Consider the following 22,892-nt stretch of genomic DNA (forward strand, 5'->3'; position numbering starts at 1 on the left):
GTGTAAAACGATATCGTTATATCAAAATCCATCTTAAAGTGAATGGTGCTGAAGCAGACTAGTAATACCTATAACACTTGCTGAAGGGGTCCCCGCCGTGTCTGTGGCAACAAATCCCTGGGCGGCCGATGCACTGAGGAACACCTTTTCTGAAGCGATGTTACTAACAGAATCTGTCGTATCATCTTGTAGCACATACATATGCACAATAATCAAACTGAAAGAATAAAATTTAGGACTTTTCATGAATTCATTTTTTAGATCAGATGTAATGAAAAATTAAATATTTGCGGAAAACTTTTGTATAAATACTTGAATTTAAAAGAAATCGATAAGTTACTATTGTCATTAGAAATAAAAATGTTTTTTTTTTGGTTCAATACTTTATTGTACATGTAACTGGATTCTCACCTTCCGGACGATTCCACTATACACCATCGTTTGACTGAGGCAGTGGGATATGTCACCTGGTACACAGCATCCAACTGACCAATAAAAGTACTTTCTACCGACTCAAAGTAGGTTTTGTTAATTCCTAAGTAGAATGAAATAATTACAAGTGAAGGGGTATACGCATCTATACGAATCGTCGAACTGGTACTGGTAAGCTGTGGGCTTCCGCCGTCGTGAGAATAGGCATAGGTAATGTACTTCTTTCCGCTGGACAATGTCGAGGTCCGAGTAATTTCGCCTGCGATTGTATAAAATATTAATGTCAAACATTGACGGATAAAGCCATAAGTAAAAGCAACTTTGTTATCAGTTGAATATAATATTTATGTGTTATCAATGCCAACGTTAATTAGTGAGGTCAATACGTACCTGTGCTAGAGTCCAGTGTGAAGTCACTGTTGGTGGTTGTGAAGTAATAATACAATTGTGCGTTTGCACCTTCGTCCGCGTCCGAAGCTGTCAGTGTTACGATGGTGGGATTACAAGAACCTGTATACGGTACCTCCCCGTTGTAGTAAGTGGGAGAAAATAGCGGGGAATTGTCATTCTCGTCTCCCACTGTTACCATAAGAGTTGTGGATCCGGTTCTAGGTGTGGTGCCCGTATCCACAGCCAGAACAACTACAGTAAATGTCGCATCTACTTCCCGATCAATCGAGGATTTCACTTCCACGAGACCTGTAGACGAACCGATGGTCAAATACAGATCTGCTCTAGCACCGGCTGTTGTAGAGGTGTCAAAGGAATACACAATGACTGCATTGACACCTGTGTCTGCATCAGTAGCCGACATTGTTGTTATCGATGTGGCAACAGCAGTATTTTCTGTCACGGTTGCCGAGTAAGTTGTACTAGCAAATGTTGGGTCGTTATCATTCAGATCGTTTATGGTTATGGTAACATTCGTGTCAGACGACAGAACAGGTGTTCCCGAATCCTGGACACGGCACCATATCACGTACGTGTCCGCACTTTCTCGGTCGAGGCTCGCACTTGTTGTTATTACGCCTGTTGATGTGTCAATTGTTACAGGGTTCGATCCACCTGACCAGTAGCCTATGATATTGTAACTTATTGCCGAGTTAACCCCTGTGTCTGCATCCGTAGCTGCTATAGTGCCAACACTTGTGGTCGTAGCGACATTTTCGTCCACTGTAAATGTATAAGGTGCAGCTGTCCATGCCGGAGTGTTATCATTCAAGTCACCAATAGTAACTGTGCATGTAACACTAGCTGTTCTTGCCGTGGCGCCATTGTCAACAACATACACCACTAGTAAATAGGCCGATGTGGTTTCTCTATCCAATGTATTTACTGTTTGTAATATTCCTGTTCCGACCTCTATCTTGAAGTCTGAGTTGGTATTTCCCGAGTTGATTGAGTATGATAACTGGCTATTCTGTCCATCGTCTGGGTCAGTGGCAGTGATTGAGAAGACGACGGTGTTGACGGCGGTGTCCTCGTCTATAGTGGTGTCATAAGTACCAGATATACTGGGGTCGTTGTCGTTCACGTCTATCAGGGAGATGGTTACAGTAGAGGTACCGGTAAGAGGGGTGGCGCCTTTGTCAGTGGCAAGAATCACCATGTCATAACTGAAATTCACGGAGTAATAATGTGTTTCAAATTCACAAATAAAAATACATGTAATGCCATAAAAATAAGTAAAGTTATCCTCGTGGTTTTCTAATTTTATCTGATTGACGTTTAATTTCCAAGAATAAAGTGGGAAATCACAATACTTTTAAACATGCTATTCTTCAGGTTTGTAATTAAAGATGTTACCAAACACATTATACCTCTGACATGTGTTAGAGCTACCTTTCTTAAAGAAAAAATAATAATGATATTATATCTTAAATATCTATGTTACAAGTAGTATTTACTTTTTGAAATGAGTCATAAATTCGATTCCTCAAAAATAATATATAAATTCAAAACAAAATGAGATTGAAAAAATATTCGAGTGATTGTAAATTAGCGCACTCACGTCTTTCAATCATCCGTGTACATAATCTTACACCTAATAAAGGAAAACGAAGTGTATCATATTTACCTGGCTGTTGTTTCTCGGTCAAGAACAGCATTAGTGGTAATTATACCAGTAGTCGTTCCGATAGTAAACGGTACGGAAGAAGTAGTGCTGTACTCAAACAGGTTATTGTTGTTGCTTACAGAATCAGCATCAGTTGCAGAAACCGTGGTCACGGTTGTAGTGACTGCAGAATCCTCGGATAAAGTGACGGAGTACGTTGTCGGGTTAAAAGTTGGTGTATTATCGTTTTCGTCCGTAATTGTGACCTGAACAAGGCACTGGGCTGTCAGTGCGGGAACTCCGTCCACTGCCTGAACTATCATGGAAAATATTATGTTCACCTCGTAATCTATGACGGCCGTGGATGTTATTATGCCCGTGGAAGAGTCTATAGTAAAGTAGGATGCCCCGTCGCCCGAGGAAATTGAGTAAGCTACCGTTCCGAACGTGCTGGAATCACCATCTGTAGCAGTCACTTGTACAAGCGCTGTCCCTACTGCTTGGTTCTCTGCAAAGGTAGGTCTGTAAAGAAAATAACCATGCTTAAGTGTAACCTATTAAATGTGATCGTGTCTTGCCTTAAATAGAACAGTAACAAGGCAGAAGAGGTATGCAGGAAGATGTCCTGACATTGAAATAAAAGTTGGGAAACAAACTCCAGCTGCGAAAGACCAAATGTCATTGCAATGACACTGGGCCAAGGTGTTCTGTGTTACCAAGCTGTATGAAAGGAAACAATAATACTTGGTTGTAGTTTTTTATTCGAAGATTTCTATCCTTCATGATATCGTAAACTCGCTGTAGATAATGGTTCTACGATGATAATACAGTGGCTATATTAAGAATGTTGACGTTTGATAAAAGAAATGCATACGTGTACGTCGAACTGCCAAAAACAGCAACTTCATTGACGTCGTTCACGGTGATGGTAACGGTCGCAGTGACGTAAGTTGTACCGTCATATCCGGTCACGAGGAGTTGATGATTGGTGGCCGTCTCGAAGTCCAAACTTGTGACAAGTAATATAGTTCCCGCGTTCGTGTCCAAACTAAACTTGGAGTACGTAGCAACGAAGGCATAAGAAATGGAATCCCCGGTATCTACCGAATCTGTAGCCGTGACAGTCACTAATGTTGAGCCTATAGCTGTATCTTCCCCCACAGACAATGCATACGTTCCTGTAAAAAGAAATGTATAAAAATAATAATTCAATGCAATTTGTTTAAGTCTTAGCCTATGAAAGGAATATTTTATCTAGCCATGCACATTATGCATGTGTTAATATTACCAAATCCGTTGGGCTTTTATGTTTTAATTGAAATTACACCATAACTTTTACCGGAACGTTATATTGATAACAGAAGAAAAGTGTGCAGAAACACTGCTTTACGATTATCTTTTATCGTAATGAAATTATTGTGGAATGGATCTGAAGGTTTGCAAACATTATCACCAGAACTTGTGAACACAGGCGACCCCTCGTCCACAGCCCCAACGGTGACGTCAACAGTCACTGTAGCCGAGAGTTCCGGAGAACCGCCATCTTTAACTGTCACTTGTAAGTTATAATATGTGGTCGTCTCGTAGTCAAGAGAGGCTGAAGTAAAATAAAAACAAATCTTACAAAACAAACAGAACACGTGATGTGTTCGTCAAGAACGGATCATTTGATTAGGTGAATATCAATACTTTAGCATAAAAATAAATGTTCACGTTACCACTGACAACAAGGGAGGCTGTAGATCCGGAAACCGTCACGCCGAATTTATTATCGGGGTTCTGCGTCATCGTGTACGTCAACGTGGTTCCGGCATCTGCATCAGTGCAGGACAGATCTGATATCACCGCCGTACTAGTAGCTGAAAAAGTATTATGGAAAAATGTATAGACAATTTGACATGATGTCATAACGCTATATTTAGTTATAAAAAGGTACTAGCAAATGTGAAACAAGTTTTACAAACGTATATAAATAATTTTTGTCGGCCTGATTAGAAGCGCTCGAAATTTTGATGTTTGGGAAACCGGAGAACCTGAAAAAAAACCCAAGTGGTCCTGTAAATGACCCCATAACTTTTCATCCCCGATCAGGGAATCGAACATCAGCTTTATTGTGTAAGGCGAGTGCGCTTATCACCGCAAGACTCAACCACCGTAATATCGTTACATGTACAGGTGTATCGTCATGGACATGCTTTGTGCAACCTGCATATCAAAAAGATTTCCAGGCAAAGAAATATTTCATACCAGGGAAGTTTCTCCATACTTTTAAATTTGCCTTTTCTGTTCTCCGTAATGAAAACGAGTTTATCGTGACATAGCATATCACTACATAGCAGTCCATGTATTGTAATTTGAAGGGCGAAGCCGCTAACACTGGACATTTTTTTTAATCTGAGCAATAAGATTTATGTTTTACTGTGCGAAAGGTTACCAATAGAATATAAATATTGGTTTTGAATTATGGAATCGGATGTGATTATACTTTGAAGGATGAACATAAGTCAAACATATGTGATTGTACCTAAACATTGGTAAAATATACAGTATGGTAATATATACAGTATGGTAACATATACAGTATGGTAATATACTGTATGGTAATATATACAGTATGGTAATATATATAGTATGGTAATATATATAGTATGGTAATATACTGTATGGTAATATATGCAGTATGGTAATATATACAGTATGGTAATATACTGTATGGTAATATGTACAGTATGGTAATATATACAGTATGGTAATATATAGTATGGTAATATATACAGTATGGTAATATATACAGTATGGTAATATATACAGTATGTGATTGTACCTAAACATTGGTAATATACACAGTATGGTAATATATACAGTATGGTAATATATACTGTATGGTAATATATACGGTATGGTAATATGTACAGTATTGTAATATACTGTATGGTAATATATCCAGTATGGTAATATACTGTATGGTAATATATACAGTATGGTAATATATACAGTATGGTAATATACTGTATTGTAATATAATGGTAATATATACAGTATTGTAATATATACAGTATGGTAATAGATACAGTATGGTAATATATACAGTATGGTAATATATACAGTATAGTAATATATACAATATGCAAAAAATGAATAGATTGTACCACGCACCTGTTTAAGCTCATCGTTGATGCAAGAGGCCAAAACGGTAGAAATTCAAACTTATCTAAACTACTGTTGAAACAGAAGGGGACGCGCAAAACCCCTTAATTATATACGAAAATGATATACATTAAGTTCCACGTATCCTCTAAAAGAACTTCAACATAACGTTTTATATAAATAATTCTACTGTGAAAACAATACCTGTGTTCTCCGGCACGGTCAAAACATGTGACGATGGCGTGCATATTGGTGCATTGTCGTTTACATCCGTCACTGACAACGTCACTGTACCGGTACCCTGTTTAAAAATAATAAATTAAAGGCCATTTCAATGTTGTTGAAAATATGGAATATATTGAAACATTACTTGAGAACAGCAAGTTTAAACAGCCGATGAAACAAAACTGGTTTTCGCAAAGGAAACGTTTGGTTATTTTTTATACACCAGAAGTATTGTTCCAGAAGTAACGAATGTGCACATTACATGTAATTATATTACCGTTAAACCCCCGCCGTCCGTTGCTACGACTGTCAACTGGTAACTTGTGGCAGTTTCATAATCCAGAGTTTGTGCTAGCTGAATATTTCCGGATGTTTTGTCGATATTGAAATAGGAGGTTCCGCCATTAGTGACTGCAACAATACATTCAAATAAAAAAATATACGTATGTTTTTTAAATCTTTATAAGCATTTTGTACTAAAGTCGATTTGTATGCACAATTAATATAATATAGATTAAATGTTCGAGTAATGATAGGAATGTTAATGTTTTCGCTGTTAGTACCGTTTAATTTATTGATACAAAATTAAAAATGTTCATTGATGCATTTGTTCAATTTCTAATTATATTATAACCACTGCCGCACACAGATTCCCGTTTTACTCTGTTAACTTGTTTTAAGTATGTATTCAACAAATGATTAAAATTTAGCGATTTCAATTTTTGGACCTAACATTTTTATTGATCGAGGCATGCTCTCCTGGTCGCTTTATTTTATGTTTCTTCATTAAATTATATAATTTTACCTGCCGTGATGTCATAGCTGACAATGTCGTGGGGTGACGCGTCGTTGTCCACTGCTGTGTACGTTGTGATAGCAGTTCCGACCACGGCGTCCTCCGCCAGTGTTGTGGTTGGGTTTGAGGCGAATGCGGGTGTGGCCTCGTTTTCGGCCACGACTGTGACGGCTATAGTAGTTGTGACTGAGGTTGTACCATCAGAAGCACTGGCTAATAGGGTGTACGACTGCGTCCCAGCGTCATAGTCGAGGGCTTCGTTACCATAAAAGAAAACATATATATTTTACAAATTCTTATTTCAGAAAAAAAAAGTGTTTTGAAAAATGTCCATGAAGCAACAGGAAGGAAAACTGGGAAAGGGTACCACGACATTGAAACAGGGAAAGGGTACCACGACATTGAAACTGGGAAAGGGTACCACGACATTAAAACTGGGAAAAGGTACTACGACATTAAAACTGGGAAAGGGTACCACGGCATTAAAAAAAGTCAGAATAAGAACTCAAAGTTGGTACAGGAACAACATTGGGAATAAGGTAACAAAAATAAAATAAAATACAAAAAGACATCATGAACTTCCGCAATAACGTCGGAAATAAACCAGCTGTTCCGGAAGGTTAACGATTACTTCACCTCATGTACATTGTACATGAAGGACCCGTTATTTTGCCTCCCATTATCCCAAGAAATGAATTTAGGTCACTTGATATATTAACATCTAAGATACAGTTACATGTAACATGATGGTGGATGACACTGAAATCTCCTTATGGTGATGACCCTAAAGAGTTCTTCAACGTAAACTATTGTTTCTCACGTAGAAAACATTGAACATAAAAAAGACTCTTCAGCAGCATATACAGGAAAGGCTGTTATGGTAAACGAAGGGAAGCTTATGATGGAGGCATGCATGTCAATATATGAATCTTAAGCAGACATAGTCAAAACATTGTCAAAGACCGATAATTTTAAGAATAAAAAATAAAATGATGATGTCGTCAAAAATATATTGCTTTTTTTCTAATTTGTGATATCTCCGTGCGCAGAATAGTATACTATGTATGCATTGTAATACCTATCTGTAATGAATAGCCAGGGTTTTACAAACAAAATCAAGATGTGAGTGAGACGTGATGTTATACTTGATTACCCTTCTTAACACATATTTTTCCTGTTTTTGAAATGTTCATTATTTCGTATCTTTCATGACTGTTGTATCTTTTCTTGGTGTCGTTTTCAAACAAATAGAACAGTTCATAGTTTAAAACATAAGTATTATATACTTACCGTTAGATAGGGTTATTTCACCCGTGGTGGTTAAAGCAAAGTCGGTACCAGTATTTCCACTGACGAATAAATAGGACACAGTGTCAGATGTGTCATCGTCGGTACAGGCCAGTGTGGTTACCTGTGATGGAAATATGTTTGATTTTTTTTATATCTTATGTAATGTCTTTGAAACTTATACCCAATCCTTTTGCTTTTAATAGGGAAATATAATATGTTTAAACTGCAGACATCTTATGTTAACAATATCCTAATTTTTCATGTAAAATGCACATGAAGAAACCATATATCTATATTCGGGTTAACGTTTTGCATTTTGTACGTAAAATCATCATAATCTTTACATGGTAAGATTATACATGTCAAATACGATACCGTACCGTTGTTCCTGTAGCAGACGTCTCTGATACAGTGGCTGTATATGTAGAAGGATTGCATATTGGAGAATTGTCGTTGACATTTGTCACCGAGATTGTCACCGTCCCTGTTGCCTGTAAAGCAATGGTATATATTGTAAGAATGCTTACATGGGCTATGGCAATGGACTGAAGAAAGGATATATAGCTTTTTGTTATAATGTATCACAAAGATTTGAAACCTAAGGAAAAAACTCAAATTAAATGCCATTCTTGTCCATGTATTTGAGGCTGATCGATCCTTTCATTCTACACCTAAGGGTAGTTATTATATCCCTACGTACTGGTTAACTCTTTAACATGAAATGATTTTGAAAATTGACATTGAAGGAATAAAATAAATTTTCCAAATGCGTATTTTAAAATAAAACCGTATTTTGTAAGTGCAGTTTCGTGCGAAGTTACACGTAAAAATTTATCGATAAAGATCAGGGTTTCCTTATGTTTTTTGTTACATTTGTATTACAACATTCGTAAGACGATATTTGTTGTTTTTCTTTTTTCCGATTCAAATGATAATATTAATATATCATTTTCACATTGAGGTTATAATGTCACGTTTCAGAGCCTCACATGACAGCAAGATTCATACCTACAATGTATACATTTATTGCATCGCTTACAACAATTTAAAGGAAACATTTTCAGGATGATTTTTCTTGGTTTGCAAGTATCGTGAGGTTACAATTGTCTTGTTATGATACAAAATACATAAACAACTTACCACGGTGCCACCTCCATCAGTTGCTTCTACTGTTATGTCATACGTAGTCTGGGTTTCGTAATCCAAAGCGCTAACCAACTGTATACTCCCGGAAGTCGACTCGATCGCAAAGAGACTAGAACCACCACTGTTAGTCACTGAAACAACAATACACTGTCATGACCGCTGTTTATATAGCTGATACTGTTTGGTGATATCTTGTTAACATAGGAGTTGTCAAAAGAAGTTGCATGATATTAACCTATTCCAATGTGACAGATACATATCACAAGTCTGCCATGGGTATACATAAACCATTGTCTAGAAAGAAACAAAAACACATTGTTAAACAACGCATGTGCAAAATGAAACGAACTTGTACATCATAATGCGTACGGTAAAATTTCTTCTGGATATAACATCATTGTAGTACACGTGCAAGGTATTTCTTTTCAAAATCAATTATACAAGCTATACCCGTATATAACTATATAAAGCTACACAATGAGAGAGAGTGAATTGTTAAAACAGCAAGAAGATCTGTGCGCACTGTAATTTTCACAGTCAAAATATGTCGACACAAGTTTAAGACTGTTTTAAAACATATGATTGGTTTTCTTATTCGGGCAGACTGTGCATCACTTCCGGCCAATCTAGGATCGTGTTCTTACAAAATAATAGATACAACGGCTAATAAGGAACAAAAAATTATATAATTCCCGAATCCTTAAATTTTATGTTCAGATATATTTTTCATGTTTATCCTTGATTAACACGAATTAAAAGAACTTTCTTTTTCTGATTTATTCTCCCTAAATAGACTTTAAAAATACTACGGGAGTTTCTTAAACTACGGTCTGATCATCTTACTTCCGGATTAAATGAATGACGTAATGATTTTCCGTTCACCATCGCGCTGTGTACTCGCTATTTCAAAGCAGTTTTATTTACCAAAGTAGGCATATTCGTCCTGTTGATCAGTGAACTGCTAAGCCTTATTCCATAGACTTTGTTCCCTAGTTCTTAGATCATTGGTTACCAAAAAAAGGTTTCTGCTTTTGACACGAAACATACTTAAATGTGACTAATGTGGAACGTAACGTTTCCAGCTCCGGAAAACCTGGTAAAGTGCGGGGACATGTTCGTGTTAGAATGTTATTCGTTTGGTTTACGTTCTTGTTGTTGTCACTCTGTGTCTCCAGTAAAAGCCGGATGTAATGACCCTTGTTGTATTTGCCACCTCCTAAACTGCTAACGTACCTTATATATCTAATGTATCAACATTATAAAACAGGTTGTTTCAATTAACATTACTTACACTTTCCCCCATTTCTTGACAGTTCCTTGCCAAGACTTATTCGTTGCACCTTAGAACTCTTTTGTGATGTCAAAATGTTGCTGGACAAAAAAAATCAGTATTAGGAGGTTTAACGTTTTTATTACGTTTTGAATTTGCGGTAAATTCTTGTCAGGTTTTTTAACATGATACTTGGAAATTTGATAAGACAAAACGTAAATAAGGAATATTACCTGTCGTAATAGCATAGGAAACAACGTTGTGAGGAGAAAGGTCACCGTCTGTGGCAGTATATGTGGTAACAACTGTGCCAACACTCGTACCCTCCGCGAGACTGACGGTGGGATTAGAAGTAAATGTTGGAATGTTGTCGTTTTCTGCAGTGAGGCTTATGTACACAGTAACCGAGCTAGAGGTGGTTCCGTCACTGACATCGATAGCAAGAGTGTAAGACTGACTTCCGGTGTCATAGTCAAGTGCTGCAATGAGGAGGTAGTGAATTACAACATTATGATACAGTAGGAACGATTTGTTACCCTTGGAGCCCGTTAGACAAGGTTTTTTTTTTTTTAGTTTTCGTAAAAGATATATTTATCAGAACATTGCTCAAAAATGGTATTATGTAAATTCATGCTAACGAATCTTAAAGCTTATCTTTCGAGTAAATCTATATGAAGAATGACTTTATCATTGTACGTACCACAGGAAGTGGTCAGCACAGCGCCTGTCACACTAAAACATCCCTCGGAATTGCCAGAAGTTATTGTGTACGTCAGAGAATTTCCATCGGCATCAGTACAAGCTAGTGTGGTCACGGTCGTCTGTGTGAACAATGAGATCGGTGGTCAGTCAATAGCAACCCGCGGTAACAAAGTCCTAAATCTTACAACCATGACGTATACATGTACATAAAATGTATATAAAGAAACAATGGATTATATTTTTCTGGTTAATGCTTCTGTTTTTAACATCACTCAATATGATTCATAAATAGACATCAGGAATTCATTGCGCAAAATGCTGGAAACGGAACATTTGCATAGTCAAAATAAATAATATAACTTCCAATGTAAATAAGGGACAAATAAAAAGTGAAACATTGATCGTTCCTTAGTTTTCTTTTAGCGCCCGTGTACCCACCCCTGACGAAGCTGTTTCTGCTACACTGTAGATGTAGGTTGAGGAGGGACAGGCCGGAGTGTTGTCGTTGACGTCGGTGACTGTAACGGTGACTACCGAGGTGGCGCTGGCTGTTGGTGAACCACCGTCAGTAGCCTGTACGGTGAGGGAGTACGGCGTCGTTGTCTCATAGTCTAGAGCCAGCGTCAGATATATCTCTCCTGTCGTAGTTCCTATACCGAACCGTGCCTCGGAATTTCCACCTAAATTATACATATAATTCATTTTGTCTCGATCAAACAGATTATAACTTAATTGTTTTGTCAGTTACAATACATATAAATGTATGGATGAATGTAAATAAAACAATACGAAATATACTTAACTCCGGAAATCGACAGCTACTGACAGTAGAAGTAGAAGTCGTTATACCTGTACACCGCTCATCACTTTGTATAATATATATAATTATATAATTACAAATAAATTTACAGTCCTTAAAATAAACAAAAAAATGTTATAGTTCATTTCCAGCTAGAACTAATACACGTTAATGACGTTCGCCGTCTGGTAAAAGAGTTTGCTTTAAAATGTATTTGAACAACTTAAGAACACCACGAACGATAGAATACAATATTGTTTATGTTGTTTCGAACGTAAATATAAAGATTAAAAATAATCGATTTAACAGGTATGATCGTATGCTCTAAGTTGCGCTAATGCGCACCTTGGAACGGAATATAACAAATCTTAAATAAAGGAGGGGCTGACTTTTGATCCTGCGTAACAAAAGGTATGATTTGTGTGCAGAAGTTTTCTTGTTTATTGAAGCATGCGATGGATTATATAAAAGAGGGATACCTTAATTCTAAGCTGAAAGCAAGGGTTATTGTCCGTGTGCACTGAATGTGTACCAGCCGTCGTATAGTTATGTTGTATTCTGTAACCGTTATCATAGGATATAACAAAAGTATGAGTTTGACAGACAGACAGACGGACGGACGGACATAACAGTGACGATATGCTCATGCGAATTGATCAAGGACTTAACTTTTGGTTGTCTATTAAACAAAGAAATATCAAATAAGACCAAACTCATAATGTACAAAATCAAAATATTGATGTTTTACATACAGAAGGCGCAAGATAATATACTGGAACATTTTAATGCAAATCAAGTGTGAAAAATTCCAGGTGCACCGCCGGTACAGCAGGACATTTATCACCCTTTTACATACCAATAATGCTGTAGGTGAGCACCCCGTCGTCGCCATCATCAGCGTCACTCGCCTGTACAGTTGCCACTGTGGTTCCCACGGCGCTGTTCTCGGAAACCTGGTGTACAAATACAATTACACTTTATCAGTAATAATCACTTCATTACTAATGATTAAAAGAGAGAGGTATGAATGAGCACACCGATGAGGCTTTTGTCTGGGATAAACATGGTTAAAATACTTTTAAACGAAGATCATTGCAACGTTTATTTTAATCACTTTTTAAGAATATCCTTTCCGCAGTTGTTTTTAAAATTATTAAAATAATATTTATTATGAATTGGGTGACCTTATGAATATCGTGACAAACAGTGCAAAAGCTATGTTTTTATGATTGTCTCCGAGACTGAACATAACAGCTTTCTAAGAAAAAAATCTTTCCGAAGAGCAATACAAATAATATATCTTTCCCTAAAAATGTTAATCCTTCATCTTACTTAGAAGTTTTGATTGATTTTCCATTCGGGTAAGTAGGCGGTGATTTTTGTGTAATCTAGAGCCTTTACGTCGAATTTTATCTTGGTAAAGAGACGGTGATTATTTTGTTGTCCTATACATTGATTTCATATAACGGTAAAAAAAAGCATACAAGTACGAAAATATCGTCATTTACGGCACAATATAGATCACAGCACAATTGACAGACAACGCATGTACAATCATACTTACGGATATGGTTGAAGGAGTTGTGCCCGATATCACAGGAGTGTTGTCATTTGTACCGGTGATTGTAACGTAAACATAGGCAGTTCCGGTTAAATCTGACCCGGCACCGGAAGATGCCGTGTCCGTAGCTATGACAACGAGGCTGTACATATAATTCTGTGAGGAGAGCGTCTCGTAGTCCGTGGCGGTTGTCGTTGTTTCTAGAGTGGTACCGGAAATAGTAAACTTGGCTGAGGCGTCGTCCCCGCTCTGTATACTGAGAGCACAGTTTCCGTTAGTACCGCTGTCAGCATCAGTACAGGTCAAGGCAGCAATGGATGTTCCTGCGAACCAGATGTTATATCCGTTTGAATATACTATACAGAAAGTATTGCTGTTGTTGTACAGAAACAAATTTCTTTGTTGAGATTGATAACGTTAAACGTGTTCTCCTACCATAAGGTTAATACATATTGTATTACATGTTTATCGCAATAATGCAATAACCCTATAGATTATCAGGTGTAGTCTGCTTCAGACATTCGGAACACTGTTGTGGTGGTTCTTGCATATTGTTATGGAGAAGCTCCAAATAAAGGAAATATGATCGGGGAAACTCGAGCGCGTGAGGACACAAGTATCATGCAATCAGACACGCAGTTATTAAGACGAGGTAAACGTATACCTATTCTATCACGCAAACAATGTAACAACACTTCATTGGTTAATAACCATTTAATATTGAACCATAATCCATGTGCGTGCATTTATTATTTCCCGACCAACCACGAGCACGTTTATTGGCTATTCATCTAAAACATTCCAACTTTAACACGTTTTCAAAGATAAACTTGCCTTGTACTATGCAAGGAATATGAGCAATATTCCTTTTTGTTATGCATATTTCCACTGGGATACTATGTATCTGAAGCGGATCCCTCAGGAATACTACGTACTTGAGGCGGATTCCACTAGGATACTTATAGTGTCTGTAGATTCCTTTGAGATAGTACGGTCCCGTGGCCTAACATGTCTAGGATACTACGTACCTGAGGCGAATCTCTCTGGGATACTACGTACCTGAGGCGGATCTCTCTGGGATACTACGTACCTGAGGCGGATCTCTCTGGTATACTACGTACCTGAGGCGGATCTCTCTGGGATACTACGTACATGTACATGAAGCTGATACTTCTGAGGCACAACACACCTGAAGCTTATATATCTTGGACACTGCGTACCTGAAGCGGATCTCTCTGGGATACTACGTACTTGAGGGGATCCCTCTTAGATATTACGTACCTGAAGCGGATGCCTCTGGGATACTTTTGGAGTAGATGGCAGGACTAAATGTGGGTGTGTTATCGTTGTAGTCTGTTATACTTATCGTCAATATAAGACTTGTCACGGTGTTGGTGCCATCAGATGCACTGCAAAAAATTGTCAAATGTTAAATATATATATCGATATTTTTAAACCATAGAGGAACACGTATAGTTGTAAGGATTCTTCAATGTTCGTCTTACGGTATGTGACATTAGACTTACATTAGATACTTTAGATTTAGACTCCTTATACGTTCTATCAATTAGTCAGGGCATGCACATCGTACTTACCTGAACTGTAACGCATATGACGTTGTTGTTTCGTAGTCATACGCTGTATTGGTATAGACTACATCCCCGACGAGGCTGAAACCCGAACCGGATGATATCGAGTAAGTTATGGGGTCACTATCCGCGTCAGTGGCCGTCAGCTGGTAGATAGAGACAGCAGTGCCCGAGTTCTCACTGATGGGGATGGTGGTCAATGTGGAGGGCGTGACCCAAACGGGGGCTGCAGCTGAAACGTTTTCGTTTGGCAATGGATAACCAGAGTAATTTATTTAATTATTATTTGTTTCCATTGACTTCGCACAAATAACATTTATTAAAGGTATCGCAAGATGTGTTTTTTTATGGATCTATATTTTGAAAATTACGTAAACAAAAAGTCTACAGTAATATCAATAGTTGCAATATATTTTGAGTTGATAGTACTTTACATATTTGGTATTAACGTCACAAAAACGGTTTAAGTTGGGTTAAATTGTCCTGTTTTGGGTGAACTTTATCCGACATATATATTTTTAATGCAGTGCGTTCTGTCAATAAATAGCAAATATCAATTGCATATGCTTGCAATTAATTACATTGGCTAAAGATTAATATCGAATGTTTCAAATGCAAAACAAAGATGCAAAGCGCTTCACTGTTAATTTTTTTTTTATTCGCGATCTCAACTGGTCGGTGAATGGGTGTTTACGTATTTCAACAGTTTAAACATGCATACATTCTAATTAAATGATATGGAGATATTTCTAATACTTAAATAAATCACTGAAGCACATTCCTGAAATGAGGTATCAGAATAAGTGTTGGAATAAATTATTGATGAAATCACAATGTAAACAAAGTTTTACACGGAGAGCATTGAAAAATAGAAAGAGAAAATATACCAGGTATTTAGGAAGGATAATTGTTTTTTCGCTTCATCGACGAGACCCTGTATGTAAATCTATGTCAAATAAAACTAATGTGAAATGATTAAAGAGATGATCGGGATAGGGACAAAAAGATCAAAAGAAGCAATAATGTTTTCGATGAGCATAAACAAAACTTTCAATATTCATACATTTTGTATCGCACAATGACAAATATTGTTTCTCATTATAATGATTATAAAACCCGTAGTTTTATCCAACGTTCATTCTTTAGATATAACATTCAAAATCTCATAATGAAATATATTCCTGATTCCTAGGAATTAAAACATTTAGATATTTTTTTAAGCAAAGTCAGGAAATTAAATGTTTGAATAAGTAATTCAAGGATTTTGTAAAATATTTAATTAAATCATAAATATATATTTGGGATATTTATGTTTGAACTTATCGTTGACGCCAAGTCGTGAAGTAATGTTGTTGAATAGGTCATTCAGACATCAGCGAAATGAAATAAGTAAGTCATTAAGTATATTTGTGACATCAAGTTTCCTGGAAGATGAAGTGATTATAGTGAAAGAAGGAATATATTAAAGAGTAAAGATTTTAAAAAGGGGAGACAACTTGACCCCAGGGAAGCCAAGTCATCAATAGTGCTACTTCTATTGAATAACATTTGCTCTCAACAAATTAACAAATATGGTGGGGTTTTTTGTTTTTTGTTTTGTTTTAGCAATTAATTTTATTGTCCCGCAATATTTTGTTGGAATACTGCCAGGATTGGGGCCCTGGTTTCAGTCTTCTTACAATAATATTGTCCTCATGCAAGATAGCTCTCTTTCATATATACATTCATTTTAATTAATTCATCCATCTGTTCTTTCATTATGACAGTCACTTCAAATGAGTTCATAACAATAATGGTACTATAAAGTCAATATAATTGCATATGTTTATAACCGTGTTGTGCTACCTTCTAAAATAGCAGGGGAGCTAACTACGTTATGTATCCCCTGCCGGAGGTACGCGTCCCGAAGTGTTGTTTTATGTTTGTATTTGCACAAGAGATTGGATTTGAAAAATCTTTTTGTAAGCGTAACTGTATTTACAAATATATAAACGCTTGTTTTATTGGAATTGAGTAGATAATGTAACCAGCATCTCGTGCCTTGGCCTGCTTGCATCCTTGCACTTGTACGATGGTGTGAGCGTGTGGTTGCGCGCGATGGTGTGTGTGTGTGTCCGCATGCCTGATGAGAGTTGAAGGGCTAATTGTATTTTATTGAGGCATTTGTTTTTAAGTTTTGTACCTTAATACGCCTTGAGGCAAATGCATCCATACCTAACATCATAAAAGAACACATCATTCGTAGTTCGTTAGTAATGATTTTCCCCCATGTTTGCCCGTGATGTACATTAATTGACCCGTGAAAAGATTAATACTTATCTCTCACCCTCTTGTGGATAACATATTCTTAAGTTGCAAAACACGAGCCTCGAGTTTTACCAAATTTGAAAACCCCTCGGGTGGAATTTCCTTAGCCTACACCCCTTGGCATGAAAGAGTCATTTAATATTATGTACCATGCATATTTTTGGTATAGTTATATTGAACAACTTATGTTGATATAGACACAGTTTGGTTATGATATATATGTATGATAACACGCCAATACAGCATGTCCAATACTGAATGTGTTACACTGAAATGTACTGTTTTCGAGAAATATGTTACAGCAAATGCTGATAAAATAATTCCCTTAAGATAAATTATTTCTGCATTTATACTAAATTTTGATCTCGTAGCTTTTCAAATCAGAGAGTAAAATCTATGCCATAGTTGTATTTCTATGAAAAAATAATGAACGATGAAAATACAGAAATAAAAAGAAAACTTAATATATTGATTCCATTTTTCAATAAAACAAAAGGAAAATCAACATGTGGATGAAAGAAGGTTGTTTTTCGTTCCCAACTTTTAAGATGAGTAGACAATATCAACGTGAAGTGTACAGACTATCTTGAGATTCAGGTTCTGTGTAAAGCAGTTCAAGAGGTTCTGAATTCGCTTTGTAATAAGGAATACCGAGTGCGTCGATAGCCCTTTATTCTTGTGTACGGAGAACCGTAGTCTGACAATCAGGTACTTGCTAAATTGCAAATAACCTGTAAAGCGGTATTTATTTTTGAGCAGTTCTGTACCTGGTGATTGGCATGCACTTGTATATTGTTTGGTTATGTAGTCATTTAGGGCAAGGATGGCCTTTAAGTGTATGAATAATTACAACTTATAAGACAAACGTAAGTTAGAGGATACCAGACAGGTGGTATCCCCTTCACAGACAATACTGTTGCTAAGCTATGTTAAAACAACAAATACCATCACCATATTCACGAGAGCAATGCAGGGGTAAACATGCCACTCCTGTCGTACGGGTTGATAGGATTAACACTTAAATTGAAACGAAATTCCTCAACTCCCTTTCAACTACTAGTCACGACGATCCCCGCTATGTTGATAAATAAATACACACGTAATAGGATATATAAGCAATGCATAAGGGATTTTACATAAGTGTCCATGTCATATCAATCTTATTAAACGAGTTCAATAAATTCAATATGACATGGACACAAATGTTAGATTCTATTTATCATATACCATTCATAATGCGAAGAAAGAAAGTCATTTATTTGTTATCAGCTTACTCTATTTAGATAAAAACCAAAGTACTCCGACCATAGTTTTATCGTTCCGCGCAGTGCAAAGTAGTTCAGATTGGTTTTTTAATAGTGACCAGTATTTAATGCAATAAAAATTACTAATGATTAAATAAACATTTCAATTTCAATTGACAGCAAAACAAAATTAAATTTATCAGAAAAATGCAGCACCCTTTGTAATTAAAAGTAGTAACTATAGCGGCGAAGGAATATGTTCTCACGGATTTGACCATAAGCGATACCTTAACGTTTTATTACAAGTGTGTATTACCATATTTATGATATGGCCGTATGGCATAGTAAAATAGGTGGATTATGTGATAAATTTATTAACCAATGCTCATAAGTTGAACTTTTAATTTTTGTTTTTAATACAGCTAAGCCTTTTTTCGCTGTGTTTGTATTATGAAATACAATGATGTGGTTAATACTACGAAAACCTATTGTAAACGACTAACCCCATTCAAATATTATACTTTTAAATAGAATCTTTAGTTTTTTTACCCTTCAAATCATCAATTACATAAGTCATGAACATGTTAATAAATGAGTTTGAAAATATATTTTTTTAAACATGTTTTACATGACACACTTAAACCACGACATTTGGTATGTGTAACAAATCCTGCGTCATCAGCTTAAGACTTATTTTACACAAAAAAATGACATAATGTTGGCGCTCACGGGTTCTAAATGTAGGAAGAAACCGATGTACACGGAGAAAAGCCACTTGGTCGGGCAAGTAACCCATACTTTTTAACGTCCGATCAGGGAATCGAACTCCGCACGTCTTGATAAAAAGGCAAGTACGTTATCCTGCGCCACCCGACTAATCGGATTTTATAACTTTTTCATAAATGTGTTTCTTACTAATGGTGAATGTTTACGTCGGAGGTATGATAACACTGAAGCAATCGGAGCAGGTTGCAAATCTTGAAGATAAAAGTTAATTAACCAATAACTGTACATTGTCATGTTTATTCGAAGGACAACGCATCCGGACCATCCGACCATATTACGTAGCAAAAAGTATATTTAACGGAACGCACTTAACTCAATAACACGGAACGCCCTCTTATGTAAACAACAACTGCTAAATGCCCCTATTGAAAGTTGTGAACAAATGGAATACGCATTTAAATTAGCAATATAATTTCTTTAAGACTATTCTCGAAAAAGGTAAGGAATTTACAGAATCAATGTTAAGTTGTCATAACTTACTGTATTTACCACAAACAAAGTACTTGTATGTCAGCTGACTCGCTCCAGTTTATATGAACACTCTACACCATATCTGCCCTACAACAAGTCCCTTTTTACTGCGACACTTGATATTTGACTCAGTCACTTAACTTAAGACATTACGGTAGACATTGTACTATCCGTGGTTAAGTGACTAAAACCTATGCTTGGATGAGGATAGTGAAAAGGACAAATCGCACAACGTTTGATGTATCATCAATTAGTGTCAAATATCAAAATATAAAATCAAGTAATTGGTCTAACATTTACTCCTATCTAATATGTTTGTACTTTCTGTAATCGAATTAATGTAGCACTTACTTATTTCCAGATAAGTGCACAAAAGTGTCGAAGCTTTAAATCCAGAACAACACGAATGTTTTATAATGTATCTAATCTTTTTGATCAACGATTTTATGACTTCTAAATTTACTCTGCACTATAGTTCTGTTGACACAGCTGTGGATGACGCAATTGTAATAATTGTAATTACATCGCTGTGGTCTTAGGGTGTAGTCTTGTTTTCTGTTTTTTCTTTATATACATGCATAAGTTAGATGTTCTGTAGGTCATTCAGTACAATTTCCTGTAACATGGCTGACTATTTGCTTCATCCAGAGTATTGAAACGTCCATTACTTAGCATTTTATTTCTCTATTGTTCTTGATTTACATTTTAAAAAAGTAATTCGGCCATAAGGAAATCACCTTTTTATAAACGTAATTAGATTGATCACGTTTTTGTTTGTTTAATGTTTGTTTATTTTTTTCATGATGACCCTTCACAAGACCAACAGAGTGTCAGCCTTTTATAACATTACAACGAGTTAGCAGGTTTACTGGAAAAGACTTTTAAAATATGGTCAGCTTTACAATTCCATAAATGACTTTGAAATGTTTAAGGATATCAATCTAGTAAGCTTCTAACTTTAACATCTGTTGAATGAAGTCCTACATGTAATCAACAATAACCGCTTACAACTGATAAATATGTGCCGTGGAACAGACTTTAACATAACCATAATAAAGTGATATAACCATTGATTTCACAATAATGTCACCAACAAGTACCCTTTTTTCAAATCTTAGTAATGTGTGCATCGGATTATGGACAACTTCGGGATAAATAGCTTGAAAAATCCCTTACCACCGATGTTTGTTCATGTGTAATACATGCACCTATGGTCATTTAACACGAATATCAGCCTTATACTGATCTGTTCAATTTTTGCGAGGAGAGAGTTATAAAGAAAACTGGCATATATGTCATACACAAATGTATCTGTTGTACCCACAGTAAGACAATAAATAAATAAAATGTAATTTACTGTCTGATTTTCGCTCAGACTGCAGAGAGACTGGAACAGACATCGTGATTTCAACATTAAATAGACATCAACTTAAAACGAAGCTCGGTATTGTGTTTCATATAGGTCAAATGAGTATCTCCTCAAATAATATACTGTGAAATCATATATGTTCATGGGGTTAAAATTTCGTTGTCATCCGACAACACCATTTCTTAGGTACATGAATTCTTGGGTTCCGAGTACTCACTCGAGAATGAAGAATACAACCGATTCGACGAAATAAAACAACCAACGAAAATTAATGATTTCACAGTAAATATAAAATGGCAAATAAATGTAACAGATATAGGTTGATAATATATACAGAAAACAAGTATGTTTGGTTTGTAGGACAAACTTTCTTACAAAACATACAATGTAAAGCCGTAATAGTGGTGTCACAGGGTGTGCTGGAGATAAGAATTGGATGAAAGTAAGTCCTGTTTAAGAAGGCGTGTTACGTTGCTTAACTATGAATGTTAATTTCTATATCGGAAAATAATTTTTCATTGTAGCTAAACGCTACGCCTTGGAAACAGTTGACCTGACTGAATACTTGTCTGCCAACAGTAAAACGTATATGACACTGGTTATGGCTGGTAAATCATTTGAACGTGCGATATAAAATTCTGAGCGTCTGAAGGGTGTCATGAACGGCGGGTTTGATATATATCATAAATCGTAAGTGATGAAACACAAAACGATATTTGTGGCAATACAGCCCCTCCGTTTAAGTGTTATACGTATACATGGCTTACACATGGCTTAAACCACATGTTGTTGTAAAGGGCCATTTGACAGACACAGAACGTCAGTAAGTCATACATCAAAAGGATTATTTATAATATCTTACTTTTAAAATGAACAACGATGTTAATATATAGGGTGCGCGGTCATTTCATGTTTATGAGTACACAAGTCACGCGGCGATTCTCGTGTTTAGAATTACTCTTTTAATAACCTAGGTGTTTTAGCACTCTCTTTTATGGAATGTCAAACTACCTATGCTAAATAAAGGTTATATGCACTTTTCTAATACCTAAGGTGTTTTCGTGACAAAATGTAATGCTCTTTTTTATAGAATGTCACAATAACTGTTGAATAAAAGGATTTAAGCTGCCTCACTATGACAGAAATCTCCTCACACAAAACTTTCAAAACTACGAAACCCTCAACACATATTCCTAATTGGTGATAACCGATGTTTTCCTTGTACAATAATGTAATAATCTGTGACGTTCACCCGAGTATCTAAGAACTCATTTGCAGAATGACGTATGTCCACTTCCGCTTCGATAATGAACAACTTTAGTGAATCTGACAAATAAGCCTTTCTCATAGGTTAATGTTCCAATGATTGTACCTTTCAAACTTGCTAATAGATACAACATACTCAAAATGAGTCCATTATAAAAAATATTTATGTAATAATAAAAAAAATGAGTCCATTAACCTGTTTGTCCTTTTAGGGCTCATAGGTGATGCTAGGGGCAAAATCGTGGAAAATTACAACTGGTCCACACATTATTGTTGAAACAGTACTATATTTTCTCTTTCATATTTCCCAAGAACATTTTTCATAGGACGATAATTGCTTCGTGTACCTGTGACACACTGATTTAGTTCACGTTCTGTAACCCCCTGTAATGTCTCTATTGTAGATTCAATACCATTCACAATTGTTCTGTAAGGG

General features: G+C 36.2%; 2 protein-coding genes across 2 annotated transcripts; both read right to left on the reverse strand.

The window, feature by feature from the left end:
- Positions 1 to 33: 33 nt before the first annotated feature.
- LOC110462234 (protocadherin Fat 4-like) lies at positions 34 to 11,766 on the reverse strand. The gene is made up of 16 exons (XM_021516109.1): positions 11,503 to 11,766; positions 11,063 to 11,183; positions 10,596 to 10,841; positions 9,087 to 9,223; positions 8,327 to 8,437; positions 7,947 to 8,067; positions 6,666 to 6,911; positions 6,138 to 6,271; positions 5,840 to 5,936; positions 4,207 to 4,347; positions 3,942 to 4,085; positions 3,363 to 3,666; positions 2,510 to 3,010; positions 823 to 2,048; positions 412 to 535; positions 34 to 217 (listed from the first exon to the last, which is right to left on the reverse strand). Exons 1-16 carry the CDS (start codon positions 11,764 to 11,766, stop codon positions 34 to 36), a joined length of 4,101 nt encoding a protein of 1,366 aa, XP_021371784.1.
- A 1,704-nt stretch (positions 11,767 to 13,470) lies between these two features.
- LOC110462235 (protocadherin-9-like) lies at positions 13,471 to 21,221 on the reverse strand. The gene is made up of 5 exons (XM_021516110.1): positions 21,179 to 21,221; positions 15,020 to 15,245; positions 14,706 to 14,833; positions 13,651 to 13,747; positions 13,471 to 13,552 (listed from the first exon to the last, which is right to left on the reverse strand). The coding sequence occupies exons 1-5, from the start codon at positions 21,219 to 21,221 to the stop codon at positions 13,471 to 13,473; spliced, it is 576 nt and encodes a 191-aa protein (XP_021371785.1).
- Between the last annotated feature and the right edge of the window lie 1,671 nt (positions 21,222 to 22,892).

This window comes from Mizuhopecten yessoensis, unplaced genomic scaffold, assembly GCF_002113885.1.
Source record: "Mizuhopecten yessoensis strain PY_sf001 unplaced genomic scaffold, ASM211388v2 scaffold10765, whole genome shotgun sequence".
Classification (NCBI taxonomy): domain Eukaryota; kingdom Metazoa; phylum Mollusca; class Bivalvia; order Pectinida; family Pectinidae; genus Mizuhopecten; species Mizuhopecten yessoensis.

Coding starts and splice junctions, on each gene's coding strand:
- LOC110462234 (XM_021516109.1), bottom strand. CDS start 11,766: ATGAATTATATGTATAATTTAGGTGGAAATTCCGAGGCACGGTTCGGT. Junction 8,438..9,086: donor CTGATGGAGGTGGCACCGTG/GTAAGTTGTTTA, acceptor ATTGCTTTACAG/GCAACAGGGACGGTGACAAT. Junction 8,068..8,326: donor CGTCTGCTACAGGAACAACG/GTACGGTATCGT, acceptor TTTCCATCACAG/GTAACCACACTGGCCTGTAC.
- LOC110462235 (XM_021516110.1), bottom strand. CDS start 21,221: ATGTCTGTTCCAGTCTCTCTGCAGTCTGAGCGAAAATCAGACA. Junction 15,246..21,178: donor GTCTGAGCGAAAATCAGACA/GTAAATTACATT, acceptor AAAACGTTTCAG/CTGCAGCCCCCGTTTGGGTC. Junction 13,553..13,650: donor GGGGACGACGCCTCAGCCAA/GTTTACTATTTC, acceptor TCGTTGTCATAG/CTACGGACACGGCATCTTCC.